Source organism: Talpa occidentalis, unplaced genomic scaffold (assembly GCF_014898055.3).
Source record: "Talpa occidentalis isolate TD23 unplaced genomic scaffold, MPIMG_talOcc4v2.1 talOcc4.7, whole genome shotgun sequence".
Taxonomy (NCBI): domain Eukaryota; kingdom Metazoa; phylum Chordata; class Mammalia; order Eulipotyphla; family Talpidae; genus Talpa; species Talpa occidentalis.
Genome location: NW_023605083.1, coordinates 50,620,375 through 50,643,953, shown reverse-complemented (window position 1 = coordinate 50,643,953; position 23,579 = coordinate 50,620,375). Strand labels below are relative to the sequence as shown.

Here is a 23,579-nt window from a genome sequence, read left to right as displayed (position 1 = left end):
CAACAGACTGAAGACCAACTTCTTTGAAAAAGTAATCTCTTCAGGAGTAAGGGCAAGAAGAATATTGGGCACGAGATTTTAGGGATCTGAAAAATCCATCATTCTTGCAGGAAAAGAATTCAGGTGACAGCACAGTGATGCCATCTCTGCTTAATTTACAAGTAGACATATCAAGTCATCTCCTCTAAACAAGACATTCCCTAATGTGGAGACTAGCTCTTTTGATATAATTAATGTAGGATTTTTATCCTGTTCCTTCTGTATCAACAACTTTATTGAAACATTAGGAATATGGCACTTAGTCTAAATGTCATTGTTATCTAATAATGAACTTGGTTCCACTTTAATGCACACAGCAGGTCAATGGCATGGTTAAATTTATGTGCTAAATAATAGCAACAGGATAATAAAACAAATATGGACATCTATCCATAGTCAAAGAATACAGAGTAAGTGATAAGAATAATATAGGCACTGGGCATTAGATTATTTGCCCTAAAATTCTCCCCCTCCCTCCTTTTCATTTAAAATTATACAAATGTAATCTCTTACAGGAAAGTTTTGTAGGAGTCTGTATGTTCTGAACTCATGTTTAGAATCTGTCAACCTTAAAACTACTGTGTAAAATGGCAACACAGAATAATGATTAAATTTCACAACATTGATAGAGGTCTCCTTGCCAGAACTCCTGTTTAGGTCTAGAGATCTGAGACACCAGAAGGGAGACTTTCATGATGAAAAGTCTGGAGACCCTTAGGCAGCTAACTCCATCAAGTTTAGGTGTGACTGAATGACTAAAAGGAATTAATCATTCATCATGAATTTCTTCAGGATTCAGGTATCCTGGGTGGACAAAAGCCATCCCTAAATTGTGGGGAACATATCAGATATAACCATCCTGCCCTTCACAGTACTCAACTCCCTCAAAAGAGCTAACTGACTAGGTGAAGACTAGGGTGAGGAACTGAGAGACCAAAAGCAATTGTTTGCTTCACTTGAGGAATGAACATACGTGGAATCAGGGAGAGTGTTGACTCTAAACCCGTGCTCTCAGTCTTCCTTGCCAGAATGAGAAGTCTCTCACTTCCTGAGTCTTCCCAGCTCACATGGTACTCGCCATGTGAGAATTGATTTAGGATCCCTCTAGTCCAGATTTTACCTTGCCAGTCAAGTCCCCCAGCTGTCTTAAGCCCTGCGTACCAATCAGCAAACATAAAATCTAAAACTGGCAATTACACACTCAGTGTTTTCCTCAGACTTCCCAGCATAATTCACCCAAAGGGAACGATTATTATAGAAATATGAACAAAATACAGTACTAATAAAGACAAGAGCATGAACAGTTAGACTGTCCAGCATGGAAGATTAAAAGAACATCCATAAAGCTATAACTTCATATATCCAAATGACATTGTCAGGAATTACCACAAGTTCTTAAAATTATAGATGAAATTTTATTTCACCTTTGTTGCTTAAGCTTTCTAAATTTCCTCGTATCACATATGTGTGTGTGTATATACATATATTATTTTTTTAATATGTTGTTTTAGGGCACTTTGTATAATTAAGACTTAATTCTGTCTCACTAGCGAAAATGATTGGGCCTTTACCAACCCTGGTGATGAATCACTGGGACTGTCCTGGTTAAAACTGAAAATTTCATATCCTAGGCATCTCTTCAGACCTAACGGTCTCAGCAATACATTCCCTTTTCCTTAGGTCATAAATACTGCCTTATAATTCCTCCCTCCCTGAGGGAGTTGAAACATTCAAAAATACATAGCATCCTCTTAGCAAAAAGGAGCATGTTCAGACACAGAGTAGCACAGATTCAACCCTTTAGGCAGCTCTTTCCATCTCAGAAGAAAGCTTGCAACCCCATTTGGGACTGAGCCTGAAGAAAGGTTGCCTTTTTACTTGGCTGTTCAGTTAAACTGAGAAGTGCAGTGAACCTTGAACAATGCAGGCATTAGGGTCACACACACACACACACACACACACACACACACTTCAAAATCCACATGTAACTTTACAAACCCCCAAAATGTAATGACTAATAGGCTGCTTGCTAATGGCACAAATAGTAAACTAACACATATTTTGTATATTATATGTATTATATTCTGTAGCCTTACAATAAAGTGAGAGTTTAAAATGATAATAAAAAATTATAAGGAAGAGAAAATACATTCACAGTCTTTTCAACTTCTTGGCCAAGTGTATATTTATTGATTTTATTGAAAAGAATCCAAGTAAAAGTGGACTCCTGTAATTCAAACCCTTGCTGTTCAAGGGTTAGTTCTTTTCTGTCCATGGTATGGAGCAAATTCATCTTACCTGTCTCTCAAGAGAAGTGACAACTAACAAGGAACAGAGCACCAAGCAAACCAACCAATCAGGGAGCATAAAGGGAGCGTGACTGTGCGTCACTGAGGAGAGCAGTATGATGGACTCTTGGAGGAAAACCCTCACCTGAAGGGCTCCCATCTCAGGCTGGCAGGAAAGAAAATATTCAGAAGGAGAAAAGCTGTACCTTATTACAACAGCTTCCTTAAAGAATTGAGTGTCATAAGCAAGGAAAGTTCCCATTTTGCCATCTCTAAGATGGGGCACTCAGCTGTTCAAAGCATCTGAATAGAAGGGGCTTCTTACAACATAAGAGGATCCTCTGCACTTGTGTTTGCTAAGCTGGCCTGGGGGACAGTCTGCTGTGAAAGACAGAGGTGCAGCTTGCTTAGATTCATCTTGCCAGTACCCACATACCAGGCTGGGCCTTGGAATTGCCCAGAACAAAAGCTTTAGCAGCCTGCATCTGTTGGCAGCCTTTCAGCACATCACTGATGATTTGGTGAAATTGAACTGAGAAGACTGATGCGTGGAAGATGCATAATTTCATCTTGGTTATCAGATGATGGGAAAGTAAAAACAGTTTTCAAAATATAACTGTGAGTGGCTTCCCAACCAAAATCCTTAATAGTTTCTTTTTTCCTTTGCAACTGTGAAATACAGACTTGGAGTGTTTCCTCTAGGAGGTCAAGGTTTCCTAAAACAGGTGGTATTCCTTTTTTGATAACAAATAATATCACCCCAGGTCAAATGCTAGTAAAATAATGTTTCTTATTTGACTTAGTTGTACATGTGTTTGAAACTGGTTTGTGAACAAATCTTCATTTCAGTAGAGTTTATAACATGGCTCACATTTTAAATGTAGTTAGGTAGCATATATTCATTGCCTTTATTCTAGGGAACTCAAGTTGTTTCTTTTAAGCATTATTTGATAGCTTCTTATAATTTCCTCTGGAGCTGAAAGGACACTATAATATCAAGCTGTGATAGCTAACAATGGGGGACTATGGCACCATGAGGGAGAGAGAATTGGAATTGGGACCTACAGAATTCAAGCAACATGCCATGAAGACCCTCAGCGGATGAGTTGTCAACCCAGTGGTCTGTAAATGAAGCAGTTTCTAAGGATCTTAAAATAACTGCATTCTCTCCATCTTAAAACTCATGCTGGGCAGAATGGACTTAGCTTATTTTTAAAGTGTAGGTTATAGCCTTCAAAGAGATACAAACATTTCCCAAAGCAACAATTCTTTGGTCAATTAAATGCTTAGAATAAAATATACTTTTGAAAGACAAAATTAAGAGGCAAAGGTCACAGAAAAGTGCTAACATAGTTGTTCCTACCTGTTTTTAAATCCTATCTCTGCCATCAAAATGGCCCAAGGCTTATGTTCACAATGAAGTTTGAAATTAACCTCGGGAAACTCTCAGGCCCACACCCTTTAATCTAACGATGTCCTAGGGTCCTCGATGCCATTCAGAATTTTTGCTCATGTCCACTCAAACAGTGCAAATATTTTCAAACCCTCTACAGCTCAGAGAAAAATATCTCCTTCATTCCTATTCCCTTGTCAGTAACACAATGACAATGTAGCTAAGGCAGTTAAGGAGGGCAGAGGGTGTACCCTGTGTGATCTTTTTCCTTTAGTCCTAGCTGGTCTATGAATCTGTGCTAATTTACATAATTGCCTAGTAAGCATGTAACCAATGGGAAAACACACATACATCAACATATACGCACATACATACACACGTGTGAACTATAATAGTTAGAGAAATATGGCACACTCTGCAGGAAATCAGTAAATATCCATTTCATTGAAAATGGCAAAAAATCAGAATTCTTTGTAAGCATTACCACAGGGGTTACCAGCCCTAGGTACACACAGAAGGCGTGCACTGCAAAAGACAAACACATACAGTACATATTTAGAGACACTTTTTAATTGAATTTAGGCCCTAGGCTGGGACCCTAGCTAGTTTACAAGGATGCTCTAGGAAAGACATGATTGTACTATGTGATGATGATAAGTCTATGGCATTTGCTTTCTTTCAGGGAAGCTAAAACGCATCCCCACCCTTCAGAAAAACCCAAGATTGATGATTCAGGAGTTTTGCTGGTTAGAGGTCTTTTCTTTCGGTCCTACTTTTCTCAGCAGTCAAGGAGAGGATAGAACAGCTGTCCTTGAGCCGAGTTTGTAAATCCTACTGGGAAACTAACCCGTGCTGTCAGATGACATGACTTTCACGTTTAAACAGACTAGTTGAATTAAAGACCAACTCCAGACTTGATGTTGCTGAGCTCATCAGCTCCATCTTGCCATCCTGATTGATCGAGGAGATGGGTCTATAGTTAGAGTGGCATAGTACATTGACTGGTTAGTCATTAGAGCACTGCTTTCTCTTTGGAAGGTAACTTCTTGCTTGGCTAGTTTATGGAAGCTAAGGAGTGACGTCAAGATGTTGTCTGGCCAGAATTTGCAGATAACCATAGAACTCTTCTCCTCCATCAGGCATGGAATTTAGCCTCCTTTATTTCCTGCAGTGACACAGGAGCCTCCAAATACCAAATTATTATCAGGCGGTCTTGGGGGAACCTCTGGGCCCTGCAATAAAGTAGACAAACTTGCTATTGGAAAGTGCCCAGGAGCAATTCAGCCCTGTTCAGATTGTTCTAAAATCCTGTAAACCATCTCTGGATTTTGTAAATGAAAACCTCACATAGATGCTAATAGTGAGAAGGTACTTTGGGCATAAAATTTATGACCATCCTGTGTGTAAATAATCTTGAGCAATCATTTAAGGAAATCTGGTTTGAGTATGTTCTTTCTTGGTCTGTTCTTCTGTATTTGAAGTTAAGCTGTGCAAGTATGGAGGCTGTGTGATTTTGGACAAGCCACTTCTGAGCATTGTAATATAAGGTGTTTGTATTAATTGATCACAAAGGTCAAACAGGTGTGAACTATGGACCAAATTTAACTCATCCTATCAAAGTGCATCGTCACTATATGATAATATCTTTCACCACTGGCCCCCCAGTGACAACCCTGAGGGCAAGGAGCACACCATCATTATCCCTGAGTCTCTAGTTTCTAGCATTGTAGGAATATTGTGGGAAAATCAGTAGATATTTAGTAAGTGTCATCCTCTATATATTGGATTCTTACAGTTAGTTGAAGTGAGACCAAGGTCACTCTTTGTAAGAACATGGATATATTATGAAGGTTGACAACTGTTAATTGCGTGTAACTTGAGAAAAGAGAATTAAATATACAGGTGTGTGGTCCAAAGCTCTGATAGGTCCAGAGGTTGGTGGCAAATTGTACATGTGATATTTTTCTTTAAGCAAATGGGTAAAGCCCTAAAGTCTGTCTTGATCTTCTTAAATCTGTTTTCAGATATAATCTGAGCAACTTATTGTAAGAACCCTTCCTTAGATGTTCTTCACAGGTTTGTAAAAATACTCAATGGGGATCACTTAATTGAAAGTTAAACTCCCAAAATGTTATGGTCCTATAGCAACATATCCTTCTGAATGTCATATCTATGCATTTAAAATACTTTAACTTCTGAATAACTGCAATTAGCATATTCAAATAATCGATTTTTTGTTAAAGGATTATTTCTGCTAAGAGCACTGTCAAAATATTCTAATTGGTTAGTATATCTTTAAAAACTCTAATAAGTAAATGAGGATGTAGGCAAGTTTAATAGTTATAGAGTCAATGAAAAAACTATGAGTCATCTTGTTATAAGTTTGTTATCAGCTCATTTTTCAATAATATATTGTCGAATGTGGTCAATTTCATATATGATCAACTTCAGGCCAGCATCGAAGCTAAATCATATCCATGCTGTGAAAGAGTAGTTCACAGAGTTTCTGCTCCCTAGGAGCTTACAATCTAATCTAAAAAAAGACGACTAAACACATACACAAGAGTGATCACATTTAGGACCTGACAAAAGGCAACAGATACATTGAAGATGAAGGAAAAAATATAGCACAAAGAATGGTATTTAAGAAAGGGTAAAGGGAAGACAAGAAGTAAATTGCTTCTTCATTCCCATTCCTTGAAAAAGCATTCATGGAAGATGTATGATTTTCATTATTAAAATAATTAAAGAGTATATGGTTTGATGCCTAGAAGAAATGAAAATTTCAACTAACAAAGATGCTGAGTTACTGATAACACTGTGTCAGGTAAGGACTGCTGGTTGAAGGCCCAACAAAACTTTATAAGGAAGAAACTGTCAAATAGTCAGAAGCTGAGCAGATGCTACAGGCATCCTCAACTCCCTTCTAATCCTTCCAAGTGGGGATGGAACAGATTGAGCCACAAAACAAGACTCCTCCAAAATATTCAAAATGTCTGACCCAACACCTTTGCAAAAGTCTCCATGGAATTGGAATCTAGATTAAGAAAATGGTCTTTGGAAGCTTCCTTGTGGAATCTGTGAGGGAAGAAAGCCCCTCCAGATGGAGACACTCACAGCTGTCTGGTTCACTTTTCTCCATAAGATATCCTTACTTGTTTGTTTGCTTTCTTGCTCATTTGTTCATTTTCTCTGTGCGCTTGTTGGACTGATGCTATTTACTTGATTATTAAGCTTTATCTTTCCTCCATTGACAAAGAAAAGCAAATTTTTGAGGACAGGATGATTTTAGTGAACTTAATTATATTACAGCCCAAGGCTCACCAAATCACATTATACAGTCTAGTACTGGTGAGTCAGAGGTGTCAAAGTACTCTATTCCTATATAAAACAATCAAATTGTTGACAGATTTTCCCATCACAGTATGTTACTTTGCCTTATTCAATATTTTACTATTATTCATGCAAATCATTTCAAGTACCTTCGAAAGAGTCTTAACAAAGAATGTACATGTTAAGCAAAGCCACCACACATCTTGTTCACAGCATAATGACAACATTAGATTAATGTTAATTCAAGAAACTCAGTAGTCTTCATTATTCTATTCTATTTGTCTTGTCATATTCCATTTTCAACTGAAATCTACAGTGTGGTCTACTTTCTCACATTACAAGCTTATGATACGGTTCTTGTTAACATTTAAACTCAAATTCAATGTTAAATCTACCTTGCAACAAATTTGAATGAATCAGAGAAAATCGCAGGTGTTTCCTTATAGATAAATATACTCATTGTTAAACACCTTTGTCCTATGGGAGTTCTCAATGGAAAATCAATGGAAAGTCCCCAAAGTCTAACCTTGCAATCATGCTACCTTACCTCTGAGGCAGGGGTGAAAAACAATATTTAAGATGGGGTAAGAAATGCAAACAGACAGAAGGTACCCATTCATCAATGCCAGGAAATCCCTAGAATCTGGGCCACCTGATGTTTTAACCTTCCCGGTTGTTTGTTCATGTGTGAGGGAAGGTTTGATGTTCTAATGGCATATCAATATTTGTCTACAGTGATTTTATTTTTTGTTGTTGTCTGCAAGGCTGTGTTCCATTAGAGAGAGAGAGAGAGAGAGAGAGCTAGCTATATATATCTGGGTAGTGACTCAGAAGAGAGGGTGAGAGTTTATGAGAAAAATTCCAAGCTCCCCAAGAGAGGTTAATGGGTTAATTTGGTTCTGAGAAATATACGTTATCAGACTTAGCATGCACATCTTCCGTTGTGATGTCTCGTCCCTGTTACAGCAGCACAGGTTTCATGCTGGGAAGTAGAAGTGAACAGAGAACACAGAGCTACATGATCTGATACCCCTTGTGTGCAACATATCACCTTCCATCATCACTGCTGGTGTGTGTAACGACTTTAAAATTTAAATCGCATCAATTTCTTGCCTTTTGTAACTGAGGTATGTGGCTTTTAATAACACTTTAGTTTCTGTCTCCATTTCAACATTAACATGCCTTGATTCCAACTTCATGTTAACAGATAGTTTTGGAAAATGGATCCCAAGAGAAGTCAGTATCTACCATGGTTCCAGTCCCAACTGGAAACAGATCCTGATAATTCCATAAGCAAAAAACTATTCCACGGGCCCAAAGTACCAAGAATCTTCCAACATTTCACTGCACCCTCCTCAGTCATCCTTTTCTGGGACTCTGATAAACACACTGTTGATACAGCTATGCAACAAATGGGAAATAAGTGTAAGCAGCTGTACTTACATGTGTCTGGCTTGAGCTGACTGTTGGTGATGCCAAAATACTGGGGATTTTCAATAACAGGGATCTTGGTCATTCCAATTATGACGGCATCAGGGCCGCCCTCTGAAGACGATGGAGTGTTACTCCCATTGGAGATGTGGTGGAGTGGACTGGCAGAGTCATCATCATTGCTGATAACTGAAGCTGGCCCTGGAGTTGGAAAAAACACATATTCTCCTGTAATTTTTCAATACCTCAATTGAGCTATAAATCCACTCATTTAAAGTATACAATTCAGTGGGTTTTAATATATTCAGGGAGTGTCACAACCATCCCTATAATCCAATTTTAGGGTATTTTCATCACTCCCCATTGCCCCATTCTTCCCACCCACAGCCCTAGGTTTCCACAAATTTACTTTCCATCTTTATTTGTTCTATTCTGGACAATTCACATAAATGGAATCATAACATATGTGATCTTCAGGGAAAGGTTTCTTTTAATGTTATGTTTTTAAGTTTCATTCACTTTACGCATGCGTCATTATTCATTTTTATTGTCAGGTAACTTTCCTATCCATGGATAGGCCACATTTTGTTTATCTGTTTATCCAATGTCTGCAGGACATTGGATGGTTTCAGATTTGGGACTACTGTACAGAGTGTAGCTGTTAGCATTCATGTACAAGTTTTTTGTGGACATACATTTTCATTTCTCTGGGTGGAATTGCTGGGTCATTTGGTAGCTCTATGTTGAAGATTTTCTACCAAACCGTTTTTCAGAGAGACTGTTCCATTTTATAGTCCCACCAGCAATGTGTGAAGCTTCCAATTTATTTACTTCCTTCTATTGTAATTTAATATGCAGCCTTCCTCTCCATTCCCTGAGCATCTTCAGAAGACTCTCTCACTGAAACTCCAGGCAAGAATGTAGAACTCCTGTTTCACAGTGAGGTACTGAGAATTCAAAGATCTAAGTTCCTTTCTCCACTCTTTGGACAGTCACTCACCTTCTTGGTGCCTCTACATTCACTCATTTTGTAAATGTGCAAAATGGTACATTCCTATTATTTTATGAGGCTGAAATGACACTACCGATATAAAAAGGTTGTGCAAATTTAAATGTGTTTATTGAGCATAAATTGCTAGAGGAATTACTAAATGAACTTACAACCTGGTAGGCTACAATGACAATGGACTCCCCCATTACTCTCTTCCTTTTCCCCCCTGTATATTCTGTCAACATCTGGACTACTTTTGCCTACAAAATATTTTCATAATATAACAGTGCTATTCCAGTTACCTATTTTTGCCTTTAACTGTATCTTTATTTGCAGAGTCATTACATTATTGGTAAATGTCTTTATACTAAAGTAATAACCATAGTATTTTCATAAAAGATTTATACTTTCTAGTCTCTGAATGGATGTGCTCAGAAACACAGCCAACTCTGTCTTGTCTAAACACGTATTCCATTGACCACTAACTAACGCTGTTCATGACCAAAACTACATTCACAAAGATAAAGATTTACATGAAAGATTCAAGACAGTCAAGCTATCGGGGGTTTATTTCCATACAATAATGAGACAAAGTCCCCTAGAGGTATGTTACATATATTTCTGCAGTGCACCAAATGAGTGCAGAGTCCCATGGTATCAGATCACTGATCACAGCCACTGGCATAAGTCCAGAAGAAAATAAGAAGGAAAGGAAGAGAAAGAGGCAGTGATAAGGCAGAGTGGATCACCCAGTTAGTACAAATGCAATATGAATCACTACTTCCTGAGCAAGGAATTGCATCCAATCTCCAAGACGCAAGCATCAATACCTCCACTCATTCACTCCCTTTTCCCTCACACTTAACTATTTCAATAAGAAACACAGTAATTCTGAAAACCAAAGTTGTGGTGTCAAATGAAATTGCAATCCATCCCACACCCCCCAAGATCCATTTCCCCTGGTACAGGGATTGCCACCATTTGTAATAACAACTGGACATTCCCTAGCCAGTTGGAATTTAAACAAACTATGCAGGAGGCAGCCAACTGCTATTATAGGTAATTTTTAAAAGCATTCTCTCAAGGGGATGTGCATTTAAGTTGCCTTTAATGATACACTGTGGCTTAATTCTGCAAACAAGTCCTCACACAGCCAATTTAGAAGCCACAGAACACTCAAAGCAAAGGCAAACTTACCCGCCAATTGTGCTCATCTTGTGCCTTGTGCTCATCTAGCTTGCCAGTGTTAGCTGAGAGTGGAGTTCTACCAAGAAGAACTATCAAGTCCTTTCTAATATCCTTGACTACCCCTGTTTTTTGATTTTCTACCTGACAGGTCTAGATCACCCAGAACTTAAGCCTAGAGATGGACAATGCTTACGCCTATGCTAAGGTCTCTGTCGTGTCGATGAAACCTTCCCACCATGCTCCCTCAGCCCTTCTTGGCACAGCTGACCCCTCCTTTAGGGTTCCCAAAGCACACTGCCACCTGAACTCCCCAAAGGGGTACAATCAGGGCCGCACATTTCTCAACAGATTCTAGGTTGCACATTTGTCCCCAGAAATGCAGGCGTTTTCATGTTCAAATACTCAATATGCTGTCAGTAGACCAGGATATTTGCTCCCCAAGCCCCAATAATGATCAGAAAAACACCAATCCCAATTGCTCTCTGGTTCACCTTTGGTGCAGGTGGCTATCAACATTCTTGCAGCCTTCAATCCTTTTGGAGGAGGCTGATGCCTGGAAAACAATGTTGAGATTCCTCTTAGTAATTCAGGCTCTGAATCACCTCTCATGTACACAGTGGAGCCCATACTCAAAGACTTCCAAAGGACTGGATCTTTGTTTCCTTTTTTTTTTTTTTTAAAGATTTATTTATTTATGCATACAAGAACTGGGGTACAGGCCAGAGGAGTGTGTGTTGGGGGTGGTGAGAGGATTCACCAGAGACAGAGTGGGGAACAGAACAGGCAGACTGACTGAAATAAAAATCAGGGGAGAAGCGGGTGAGTCAGGGGAGGTCTACTGCGCCATGGTGGTCACCTCCCTGGCCAGGGATCAAACTCATGCTGCAGTGGCTGCGTGTAGCTTCATAGTGCTTAACCCCTTGCGCCACCAGGGAGCCCCCTGGATCTTTGTTTCTTGTCCACCACCAAAGATACCCTTTCCTTCTCCTGGTCTCTCTGAGTAAAACCCCCAGCTCGGGTCACAGATTACAGGGGAATAGGATCTCTGTTTTGGTGGAGAAATATTTTAACCTAGCAGTGCAATAAAGCACCCAGAGTCATTTTTCAAAAGCCTTTTCGCTTTGCCAGCAGGTTGCTGCTGACACATCTGAGCAACATATAAATCTCAACAATTTATCAAGTGGATTATTAATTCAAGTGCTGTTTTCTTCGTTATTGATATTTCAAATCCTGGAAGACTGATATGGCTGGCAAGGATGCAGAGAGGCAGCCCATTTTTCTAGGAACATTTTGATCTAAGGGAGAGTACAGCAAAGTTGGGAAGGGGGAGAAGCTTCCAGCAGGGACAATGAATGTCAATATAATTTGACAGCAGCCTGTCTGTGACTGTCACTGGAGTTGTCTTTGTGTGTCTGTGCACGTGCTTGAGGAGACACCAGGAAAAGACAGACAGAAGAGAAAAATCGGGGCACATCATAGTGTGTTATAAGAAATTGATCTGAGGACTTGGAAAACTTTATTATAATATTAATGAAAAGTTTCAAATTGCTGGGTATGTGTACACTTGCTGAGTTTGGGGTAGATACCTGGAACATTTTTAGCCCATTTTTATTTTAAAAAGTCTCAGGTGCAAAGAGGCATATTTCTTTGATCAGAGCCGCTCAGAATGTAGCCTGTACAACTTTGCAGACCTCTCCCAGCCTATCTTCACCTTATAAGAATGGCTGTAGGTCATCTGAGAAAAGACTTTCCTTCTCTTCAAGACCAACAATGCTTTCAAGATGAGGGGAAAGGATACTGTTCTTGAGCAACTGTGTATCGTACTCTGTATCTGATGCGTCCACACCTGCGACCTTGCTGACCGGAGGAGGGACCGTCCTCTTTAGAGTCAGCCAGCTCTGAAGATGATGTAAAATGTGCAGCAACTGAGCACCTTTCATATACAGACCCACGCGCAATCTACAGCCCCAAACACACTTCTTATTAGGCTTGATGCTCCAGGTACTATCCACCTGCCCCATCACCACATGGCCAGGTTCTGGACAGCTGAGGGGCAGCCCTGCAGCACGGCCCCTGAGCCACTCAGCCCAGCCAGTCCCAAACCAGTGTACGCTGCCCTCTGATCCCTTTTAGAGTTGAAAGACAGTTTATCACCCAACTCTTCCCCCTGCTCTCACACACCAAGCACAAAGTCTTAAAACAGGGCACTTTCAAGATGGCACAGGAAGGACAATTTCTCTGGTAACTTGGCAAAGTAACTATGATGAGTCATATTTGAAATTTGCCCCTAGGGGTTGGGGACAAGGCCTAAGCTTCTTGTTTCAGCTTCACCACATCCCCCTTTCTCCTGCTTCTTCTTTGTTTCTCCTTTGCTGATTAAGAGCTTTCACCCTGGAATTCAGGGGGCTAGTTCAGAGCAAGGTGGCTTCCCCTTCAGGCCCTGTCTGGCCCAGTCTGCCCCAGCCTGCCACCCTGAAGTTCAGCTCCTCGTCATTTTCAGATCACTGGACAGACGTTGATAGAAGCTGTCCAATAGGAAAGGTCTGATGTTGGTTCAAAAAGGGAAAGAAATAGGGTTTCCTTGTGTAGCGGGGACGAACAGCTGTGTGTCAGACCCTGACACCCACACACATCTCCTGCTTTTCAATTTACCTATTGCTACCAATCAAGAGATGCCCAAGATGCCCAGATCTGAGAAACACATGCAATATGTAATGCAGTCTTGTCTTTTCATGCCTTCTAAGTAATTTCTGCCCATTGTCTGTGTACCCATAGAAAATACTGCACAAATTGGAGGTCCCGGGAGATCACACCTGATTTCAATCCTAGTGATGAGATACATTATCTACACACATTTGGTAGCTACAAACTCTGCTTTCCAATCGTCAGCACACAGTCTGAATGGAGGGAATAGAATGCAATCAAGCACAAATCATAGTGTCTGGACATTAGAGTCTTGTTATGAAAGAGAAATGGACATAAATGAACACTGATTTACCAATTGAGAAATTTATTATATCTTGGCCAATGGAATAAAGTTAAGATCCAAACTTGCCCAATCTTAAATGTTCAGCCAACTATTTGGTGTACATGGAGTGAGAATGCAGCCGCTTTTTATTTTCTTAGCTTTCCTATTAATGCAGCAATGACCTAGACATAGGAGAGTCACCGCTTCCCCACAGGATTAACACAACTACGAAACCATTCACTGCACTCAATTAGCAAAATTAATGCCTTTTCTGGAAAATGTCTAAGACTCTTTCTCCAGCCAATCAGAAATCCAGAACACAGAAAATGAATCAAAGCCCAAGAAATATAAAGAGGATCTAAGCAGTTTCACCCAAATTAAACACAAACTCATTACTTATCCAAAGAAGGAGGGAGAAACTACTTACCAACACCTTGTCTTGATTTTAATTTCCCAAATCCAAACCATGAGAAATCTGAAAACCACAACAAAACATACAATAAACTTCGAAAGAGAAGTGTAAACCAGAGGTGTTCAGCTCTGTCCTTAGTGACATAACAAAATCACTCAAAAACTCTTTCAGAACTGAAACTTCCTCTGAAAAACCTAGAAAGGAAATCTTGGGTTTTTGTGTCAAGATTTCACTATCATCCTGAGAATATCAAGATTCAAAGCAGATAAGAGACAAGAGCCTCTCCTCAAGAAAAATGGCAAACACCCTGGGTTAATCACTCCAAGCAGTCACCTTTCTTTTTCACTTTCTCTCTTTCCCTTAGGTATCAAATCTTCTAACAGGAAAGTTGCAGTGGTGGAAACTAGACAAAGCACTTGACAGATAAACTATGGTTCCAGAACACAGCAATGTGGGAAAATAATATGAGAAAATCTTCTGGAGCAGAGCCGGGCAGTGAGAAAAAAAAAAAAAAAAAAAGGCACAGGGAGTCCCATGTGAACTGACAGGTAGGCTGGCTGGGGATTCCAGAGGAAAGCAAGGGGGTCTTGTCTAATGATTTCATTACTGAAATGTGATGGTGGACAGCCTGCAGCAGCTCTGCCCTCTTATATCACAGGGCTGCAAGAGGCAGGTGTGAGAAAGGGTCTGCCAAGTGCTTGGGGGTCTCTAGTGAATAAAGCCACAGTGTAATGCCCATTTGTTTCCTGGACCATTCTCTCCTTTCCAGATCTTTTCCACTGGGTTCAGTGTGAATTCCTCACAGTGGGGAAAATCCATATAACCAAGGGAAGCTGATAAAGAAGATGGAGGCCAAATAAGTGATGGCGTTTCTCAGCTCTTTAGACCTATAGCGAATTTTACAGGCAGTTAGGGTTAAAAAATGCTATGTAGAAAAAGAGCCAATGCAAGTGAAACCATATATAAAAACTCAGCATACTCAAAAAGACCCAACTCAGGACTACATCAAATTAAAGAGCTTCTGTACAGCAAAAGAGACAATAACAAAAACAAAGAGAAACCCCACCAACTGGGAAAACATTTTTGCACACAACACTAATGATAAAGGACTGATCACAAAAATCTGCAAAGAGCTGATGAGACTCAACAACAACAAAGAAAATAATCCAGTCAAAAAATGGGCGGAAGAGCTAAAAAGAAACTTCTCTGAAGAGGAAATGCAAATGGCCAACAGGCATATGAAAAAATGTTCAACATCACTTGTAATCAGGGAAATGCAAATCAAAACTACCAAGAGATACCATCTTACACCAGTGAGAATGGCACATATTAAAAAAACTAGCAACAACAAATGTTGGCGAGGGTGTGGAGAAAAAGGAACTCTTCTGCATTGTTGGTGGGAGTGCAAACTGGTCCAACCACTATGGAGAGCTGTGTGGAGATTTCTGGACCTACTAAACATAGAGCTTCCATATGATCCAGCAATTCCACTCCTAGGAATTTACCCAAAGGACACAGAAACATCAATTCCAAAGAGCACCTTCACCCCTCTGTTTATAACAGCACTGTTTACAATAGCTAAGCTTTGGAAACAACCCAAATGCCCAAAAATAGATGACTGGATCAAGAAGATGTGGTACATATACACCATGGAATATTACTCAGCATTCAAAAAAGACAAACATGCAATTTGCAGCAACATGGATGGCGCTGGAAGGGATCATGCTCAGCGAAATAAGCCAGAAAGAAAAAGAAAAATACCGGATGGTCTCACTCATAGCAGGAATCTGGAAAACTTAAATAAGGGACCAGGAAAATGAATAACTATAAGAAAGTGAAAATCAAAATCAACAAAAAACTATGAACCAGAGACACTCTATGGGGGGTAGGGGGCAGGAGGGGAGGGATTGGGGTCAAAATAAGGGGGTTGCAATTGTATGGGGAATATAAAAATAAAATTTATAAAAAAATAAAAAAAAAGACCCAATTCAACAACGCCATTATAGCTATGTTTTTCCCAGTATAAGTTTAGTTTTTCCTCACTCGTATCCTACAACTTCAGCTCTCCAGACTCTAAGCTGATTTTCACTTCTGATTGATGGTCCTCTGTGTGCTTTCTTCCAGGTTTCCCACATGAGATGAAGGCCTGGCCTAGCTCTAATTTTGAATAAAATTTCCTTTACACAGAGGAGGGTGAACCACACTCGGGTCCTCAGTCTCCTGAGATGGGCTGTGCTATGGATTTCTTACTCATGAGTAATTCCTTTCAAAACACAGTACAGTTTCCTATCTGTCACTTTTTGTTTTTCTATGTGTTTGATTTACATAGCTTGAAGTAAACGAGATTGAGATCTTTTTATGATTGCTTTTTCCACCTGACCGTTTTTTCAAAATCATGTTTCTGTCATACAGAAAACCACAGAAGTCTAAAGCCACAGCTGTCCTCCACTGGTTAGATTTGTCAGATGATGTTGATCATTAACTAGAACAAACAAAACTGTGACAAATATCTTTCCATGTCTTATGTGTTCCCATCTCCATTTTCAAAATCATTGTTTCAAGTTGAAGCCTAGAAAGGGAATTACTGGATCAGAAGGGAGGAATGCTGTAAATTTCTCAACACATCTGATCAAACCCTTCCCCCTCTATCAGATTTTACTTTTGCCCATAGTGTACAAAAGGGAGGAGTATATTTTGTTTTGTTCACCCCCCCTAGGATTAGCATAGTGAAAAGATGGAAGGACAGTTTAGAAGTATTTTTTAATTTGGGAAACATAGTGTTACGGATTTTAATAAAATTGATTTTTAATTCAAAGTTTCCATACTTCTGTAATAATTCTGAAAAACTTTTTTTTAAATGTAAAGGTAGTGCTATGTTCTCTTCTGTCTTTTTTTCTTTCCTCCCTCTTTCTATCTTTCCCTCAAAAGATTTCCATCTCTGTTTAAATTCTTTCAAATATATTCTTACAGCTCCCTGTGTTCTAGAGGTCTACAATTTCATGTTTTCTCAGTTTTCCAAATGAATACGACTAAAATTTCAAACACAGCATTTACCACATTGAACATATAAATTTTCTGTCAAATCTCCTCCTACTATATTTCTGTTACTTATCTGTCAATATATATGTATATATATACATCCATGCATATATATTATATATAACGGTAAGTCTCTTTCTCTCTTACTTGTATTACACTTGCTTAGTTTTCATTCTCCAACTTATTGCTTTTAAATCATATTTCTTATAGCTAATCTTCTACTTATAATAAAGGATGATAACTATCTATTTTAACTAGGTAATGTCCCTGTAACTAAAAAATAGTCCCTTAAATTACAAGTCAGTTCACCTTATTCTGTGGATACTTCGGGAAACATAAAGGCATGGATTTTAATAAAATTAAATTTTAGTTTAAATTTTCCATCTTCTGCAATAATTCTGAAAAATATTTTGTAAAAAATGTAAAGGTATTTATGTTTACTCTCATAAAATTTTCCAGTTTCTCTTCTCTTTACTTTCCTCCCTCCTTTCCATCTTTCTCCTCAAAAGATTTCAATCTCTTGAACCTTTTAATGATGTATAAAATGAAAGACAAAGTCTTCTTTATAACATTCAAGAACCTGCATGATATGTGCCTCATCCAGCCCACCCCGAGCCTCCCATACATGTGCCTCATGCACCAACAATCCTGGCTCCACGTCTGTTATAGGACAGGGAGAGGGGCAGCCCAAACCCCGCAAACCTGCCTTTTCTAAATGGGTTCTGCCATCCGCCGCATCAACACAAAACATGAGACTTTTTAATGGGAAGGAACTTTAATACAACTAGGAAACAAAACAGGTAAGGCAAAGAGTCTAGTTTCTAAATCAAGCACCCAAAGTTACCCGTCCCCTCGTGGGTAAAACTCCATCCATATGGGATCGGCCCAGAACAAGGCCCCAAAGCCTGCCACAAGTCTAAAGCATCTTCCAGTGGGGACCCACAGAAAAGGGTCAGAAACAACCAGACAAGCCCGGAAGGAAAAGAGCAAAATCAACATCAAGATAAAAGCTGCCATTGTCACCTCCCCATGGGTCTCACCCACATCTGTGTCACCCAGTCCACAACCAAAAGACAAGCGCAGTTTCTTCATGTGTCTCTAGGCTCCATGTGCCTCCTCCAGGTCTCCTGGCTCCATCCTGCTTCCTTCCTCAGTCTCTTCTGCTGCTTCTCTTCCTGCTCAGCTCTACCCTTCCTTGGGTGGGGCAGGGAACCTGGAACCTCCCCCTTTCCTGGGGACCACCCTGTTACAATCCCCCCTTTTAGTTTTTATTCCACCATATCTATGGTGGCACAGATCTCATGGTGTAATCTTAGGAGACAGTCTTTTTTAGGATTACAATGTGTGTAAGAGAAGCAACAATTAGTCAGCAGCATTGTCCATGAATGTCCAGTATGACAGTTTTTCATTACTTGAAAACAGTCCATTATCCAAGCCAAAAGAAAAATTTTGGAGCATTGGCTAAAACAAGATAGCAAATATATCAAAATCACAGGGAAAAAAATGTTAAAATGGTTCAACTTATGCAAAAACAAATTCTCTCAACCTTGATCCCAAATGTGCGTACCATGTGCTAAGGGAGGATCTTCTCATCATCATTTCATGACTCCTGTTCCTTCGAGGCATAGCTGTATTGCTGATACCTCCATGAAGATATCTAAGATATCATCTCCATTCTCCAGACACAATGAATAGATGTTTAAAGTGGTACTTCCAACGTATATTATAGGACAATCATCATACTTCACCCTACTTTCTGGTAAATAACTTTGCCCTCCCAACTGAGAGCATTTTGAGCATTTGGACTGTAGGGGTCCCCAGCAGAACACTCACTCCCTGTAGTCATTGTTTACCTATTATCTGAGTGAGAGAGTCTGCTTGAAAGACAGAGTGGGTTAGGGGTGTATTTTCAAGCATCCCCTAATGGGAAGGCTAAGCGTGGACCATTCCCTTCTTCCATTTGCTTCCACCGAAATGGACAGGAAACTACTCCCCTGCCCTCTGTGCCACATGGAGCCACTGGCACTCCATGTCTGCTAGGCTGGTGTTTGGTACAGGTATAGTCAAAACTGCAGCTGTAACAAGAATCAGAAAGCCCGCACTTGTAGGGCCTCCCCTGGTGGCACAGCGGTTGAGCGCTGGGTTGCGAGGCCGTCCACAGCCTCTGCAGCACCAGTTCGATCCCTGGCCACCAGCCACCAGCCAGGGTCCCACGAAAAAATATAAAAGAAAGCCCTCACTTGTAGAGTCATTATAGTTCACCAAGCGCCTCCCCCACCTCAGACTCTGTAACATATTATCCCCTATAGTATCAATGGAAAAGGAATTGAGATTCAGAGAAGTAGATACACTTAGCAATGTTCAACAGCTTATAGTGCTTGAGAAAGGAGACTCAGTCTTCTGATTCCAAATCAGGTTGTATTTTTATTTTGTGATAGTTATGCTTCTGATCATCCAAAATACTTAACCAAAGTTTACAACATTATGTTTAGGATTCAATTTCATATATCAAAAAGCTCTCTAGGTAGTCATTGATTCTCATTTATTTATTTAATAGCTATAGCAGAGGATTCAAAGGGAAATGATCTGCATGATCTCAAGTTGCTTACAATGGGGGATTGACTAATCTGGAAGTGTGTGCAGGGTGTATGGAAACTGAAAGGAGGAACATCAATCCAAATCTGAGGGCTGGAGGGCTGTCAGGGGAAAGTTCTCTGGTTTCAGGCAACAGATTAGAATTAGCTAAGAATGGGGAAAGACAGAGGAGGGCGTTCTCACTGTAAATTTTCCAGTTATGGCAAGAATGGGTGTGTATCAAGAGGCTGATACAGTTGGAAAGGGGAGAAAATTGAGGAATGTAAGCAAAGAGCCAAACCAAGGGTTTAGCTTTTTTTTTCTTTTTTTCTGCAGAGAAGAACTGGGGTACAGGCCAGAGGCAGCAGGTGAGAGGACTCACCAGAGACAGAGTGGGGAGCAGAACAGGCAGATCTACTGAAATACACTGCTGAGGGGAGCAGCAAGTGACAGGAGCGGTCTGCTGCGGCATGTGGGTCAGCTCCTTGGCTGGGAATCAAACTCAGGTCATAGTGGTGATAGTGCTGAGACTTAAACCCTAGGCCACCAGGGAGGTCCCAAGAGTTTATTTAGTTTTTATAGTGAAAATTGTAGATGACATCCCCATGACAACAAAAATCTCAGTCCAAGACAGTAACGTAATCAAGAATAATTTAAAAAAAAAATTGGTGACAGAAAGACTGAGGGCAAAGACTGGTTTAGGGGACTTCTAGAGAAATTAAGGCCTGAGGAGTTATGGTCTGAGCTACAAGTTGGAAAACTGGGAAAGGGAAAAATTGTGCTTGTTCTCAAGCACACTTAAAGGAATCAATAGGACTAGGTGACTGACTTCAAGTTGAGAGAGAACGGGAAGTGGACGAAGAAAGTGAGACATACGGGAATGCACCCACGGTGTCTCCAAGGAACAGAGAAGGAAAACAGGCTTAGTGGTTAAATTGACAGCACTGGGTGAGGCAAAAATCCCACATGTGGCATCTATATGCGGAAAATGTAAGGGTTAAGGGGGTGCAGGGAAGAAACATCAGTGTTTATACCTCAGGTCACAGTTCTAATGCCCAAAGTGGACTTTCTCATGTTCTTGACCCCACAGTTTAACTGGAAAATGCAAGTTGGACACTGTACCTAGGAGTGCACATTTCTTGTTTGTGCACCCAAAATGCTCTCTGGCAAATTTATTTGTAATTTGTTACCAAAAAAAAAATGAAGTTTTCTTTAACAGTAGCACAATTATTATATAAGAGAGAACAGAATTATCTTGACCATACCCCAGAGTACTTGGGAAATTTAGTCACATTGGTACCTCTGTCCCCTGGAAACTGTCTCTTGTCCTACAGACCTATTTGATGGGCATCAGCAATAGTCTTAAAACCTAAATACTAAATCTCATCAACAAAATTTTCCCACAAGGCCAAAAAGAAACAATTTCTCAATTTCCTGTGATGTTTCATCCATTGGGAGTAGAGTACTGCCAAACATTCTTTAATTTTCTGTTTAATAAGAGTTACTTTATTCACTGCAAAATAAAGGACTCTTTCAAAAGCAAATGTAGTGGCAGTAAGCTTAAAGAAACTCTTTTTTGGAATCTAGATCAACAAAGACTCTAAATTATGAAATTAACCAATTAAATCCATCTCATCTGAAGAATGTTCTGTCTTCTCCGACCAGAGAGGAGGGATGCAGAAAATAATAGCGCATGAACACACTAACAACTTTAAGATGGGACTCAAACAAAATGAAACAAATGGCAATAAAGAATCCTTTCCAAACATCTCTCAGCGGGGATAGCTAAAATTTAAGGAGTTGAAAAAATATGTATGATGCAAGAGAGAGAATCAGAAGAAGCAGCTAGAAACAGCAACATAGAAGAAATCTAATCTTCCCTGTGGGTGCCAAGTCCCACACACACTGAGCATGATTGCTAGAAGGTTCTGATCTCATGAGGATGCAGTTCCTGCATTTTCTTCTTTTTTTAAGTTTCAGGTAGGTCATTTTAGCATATTAGAAGAAAAATCAGCTCCAGAGTTAATGGGAGACTTTAACTCTAAAGAAATTAAAATGTATTATCAAATATAATTTCTTTATATTTTAAGGCAAGGCTCACTATAACCTCCATGTCTAAGAAAAGACATGTTGTAATGTCTTTTTGTTGTAATGGAAGCAAATGGGAAAATGCAATTCACTAACAGAAATTCACTCAACCTCTAACTTCCATGGTTAAGCCCACTCCGTAAAGGACACAGGAACTAGCCTTTCTGGGCTTCCCTGCTACAGGAAAGTGTGGCCAGTGCAGCCACACAGTGCTGGGTTGAGTAACAGAAATGACTATTATTTCCAACAAAATCTAGAATGACTGGTCATTGGAGTGGACGGAGGAAGAATGCAACGGATCACTTTGTTGACATATAATCATCTCCCTTTCCAAGTGACACATAATAGGAATGAGCAATAGTTTGCGTCAAATTAATTCCAGTTTCTCAGGGAGCAGAATAGTGTGGTTTGGGGCCAAGTTTCCACTTCAATTTAATCTTAAATCTTTTACATAAGAACATAACCTTTATATAAGTCCCATCCCCACAGGCTGGAAAGAGGGCTTGCTTGAAGTTAAACTGATTCTGGAAATCATGATGCAAAGAGCCCTAAAATCATTCTGACCAAACTTCATTGGCTTCATCCCATACCTCCCCTCAAACTTCCAGTGCGACTTATTATATTGTTCTCTAAGTAACATTGACTATCTCCAAGGTGACAAGTATAAAGAAAAAATATGTATATTAAGCTGAAACCTCTAGCTGCTCTCTGAAGTTGAAAGTTTTCCCTCTGTTCCTGGGCCCACATTTACCCAACATTTCCCAGCCCTCCTTGTGGTCAGTCATGACCCCAACATTTGGTTCTAGCCCATCAAGCAGTGAGGGGTGCCCCTGGCAGGCCCATCAAGATTTCACATGATTGCTACTCTATTTTTCTTTCCCCTTCTACTTATCTAGAATGAAGACAGCACTTACAACACACTCAGAAGTTATGATTTGAAGATTGCAAGAAAGTTCTCTGCTCATCCTCCCAGTATTTTCTGTGAACTGTGGACAGTGCAGAAACCTAGTTGTTCTGCCTGAGAACCAATGAAGCTGTTATTTATCCCCTGACTCTCATTCATATATAAAAAATGAACTATTACCCACTTTGGAACTATGATAGGGAGCCAACCCTAACTAATATGATTAGACAAAAACCAAAAAAAAAACAAAGTTGATGTTGTCTCTGTGGAAAACAGTATGGAGATTCCTCAAAAAATTAAAAATAGAACTATTATGTGATGTAGCAATTCCACATCTGGGTATTTACATGAATGAAAAAAAAACTCTGACTTGAAAAACTGTCTACACCCCCAAGTTCATTGCAGCATTATTTACAATAGCCAAGACATGGAAGTTGCCTAAGTGTCCATATGATGGAAAATTAATACAGTAAATACAGTACATATACACAGTAGAATATTATTCAACCATATAAAAGAAACAAACCTTTCTAGGGATGGACCTCGACAACGTTATGTTAAAAAGTGCCCTTAGCACGAGTTACAGTGCTATAGTAGGATGCTGGGTGAGCTCTGGGTGAAAGTTGAGAGGGGGTGAGTGGGACACCAACTTTCTACAAGGATCTTGTCTTGTCCATGTAGTTCACCCTTGTCTCCAGTGCCCAGCACAGGCCCTCAATAGATATTTGTCAAATGAATGAGTGAGAAAAATTTAAAAAAGAAAAGCATTAGAGGAAGTACAGAAAGTCTAACAAAAATGCCAATTTGCAAATTTTACACTCAACATAAAATCCACCGTGTTTTGTAAATATGTTTGCTACCTTCATTACGCTCTTATGGCTTGCCAATGAAACCTCACATAAGATAGTATTTTTTTTAAGATTTTATTTAT

The 23,579-nt window shown here is 39.7% G+C and overlaps 1 protein-coding gene across 4 annotated transcripts in view; it reads right to left on the bottom strand.

Annotated features, from left to right (window-relative positions):
* NTRK2 (neurotrophic receptor tyrosine kinase 2) overlaps positions 1-23,579 on the bottom strand; it is a 337,402-nt gene that overhangs the window by 132,092 nt on the left and 181,731 nt on the right. For 3 of the 4 annotated variants that reach the window (XM_054689473.1, XM_054689472.1, XM_054689471.1), the window contains exon 12: positions 8,497-8,685. In XM_054689473.1, coding sequence (XP_054545448.1) covers positions 8,497-8,685 — 189 coding nt within the window. Of the gene's footprint in view, positions 1-4,263; positions 4,953-8,496; positions 8,686-23,579 lie in introns of those variants that run through there. The other variant, XM_054689474.1, reaches the window with a different exon arrangement.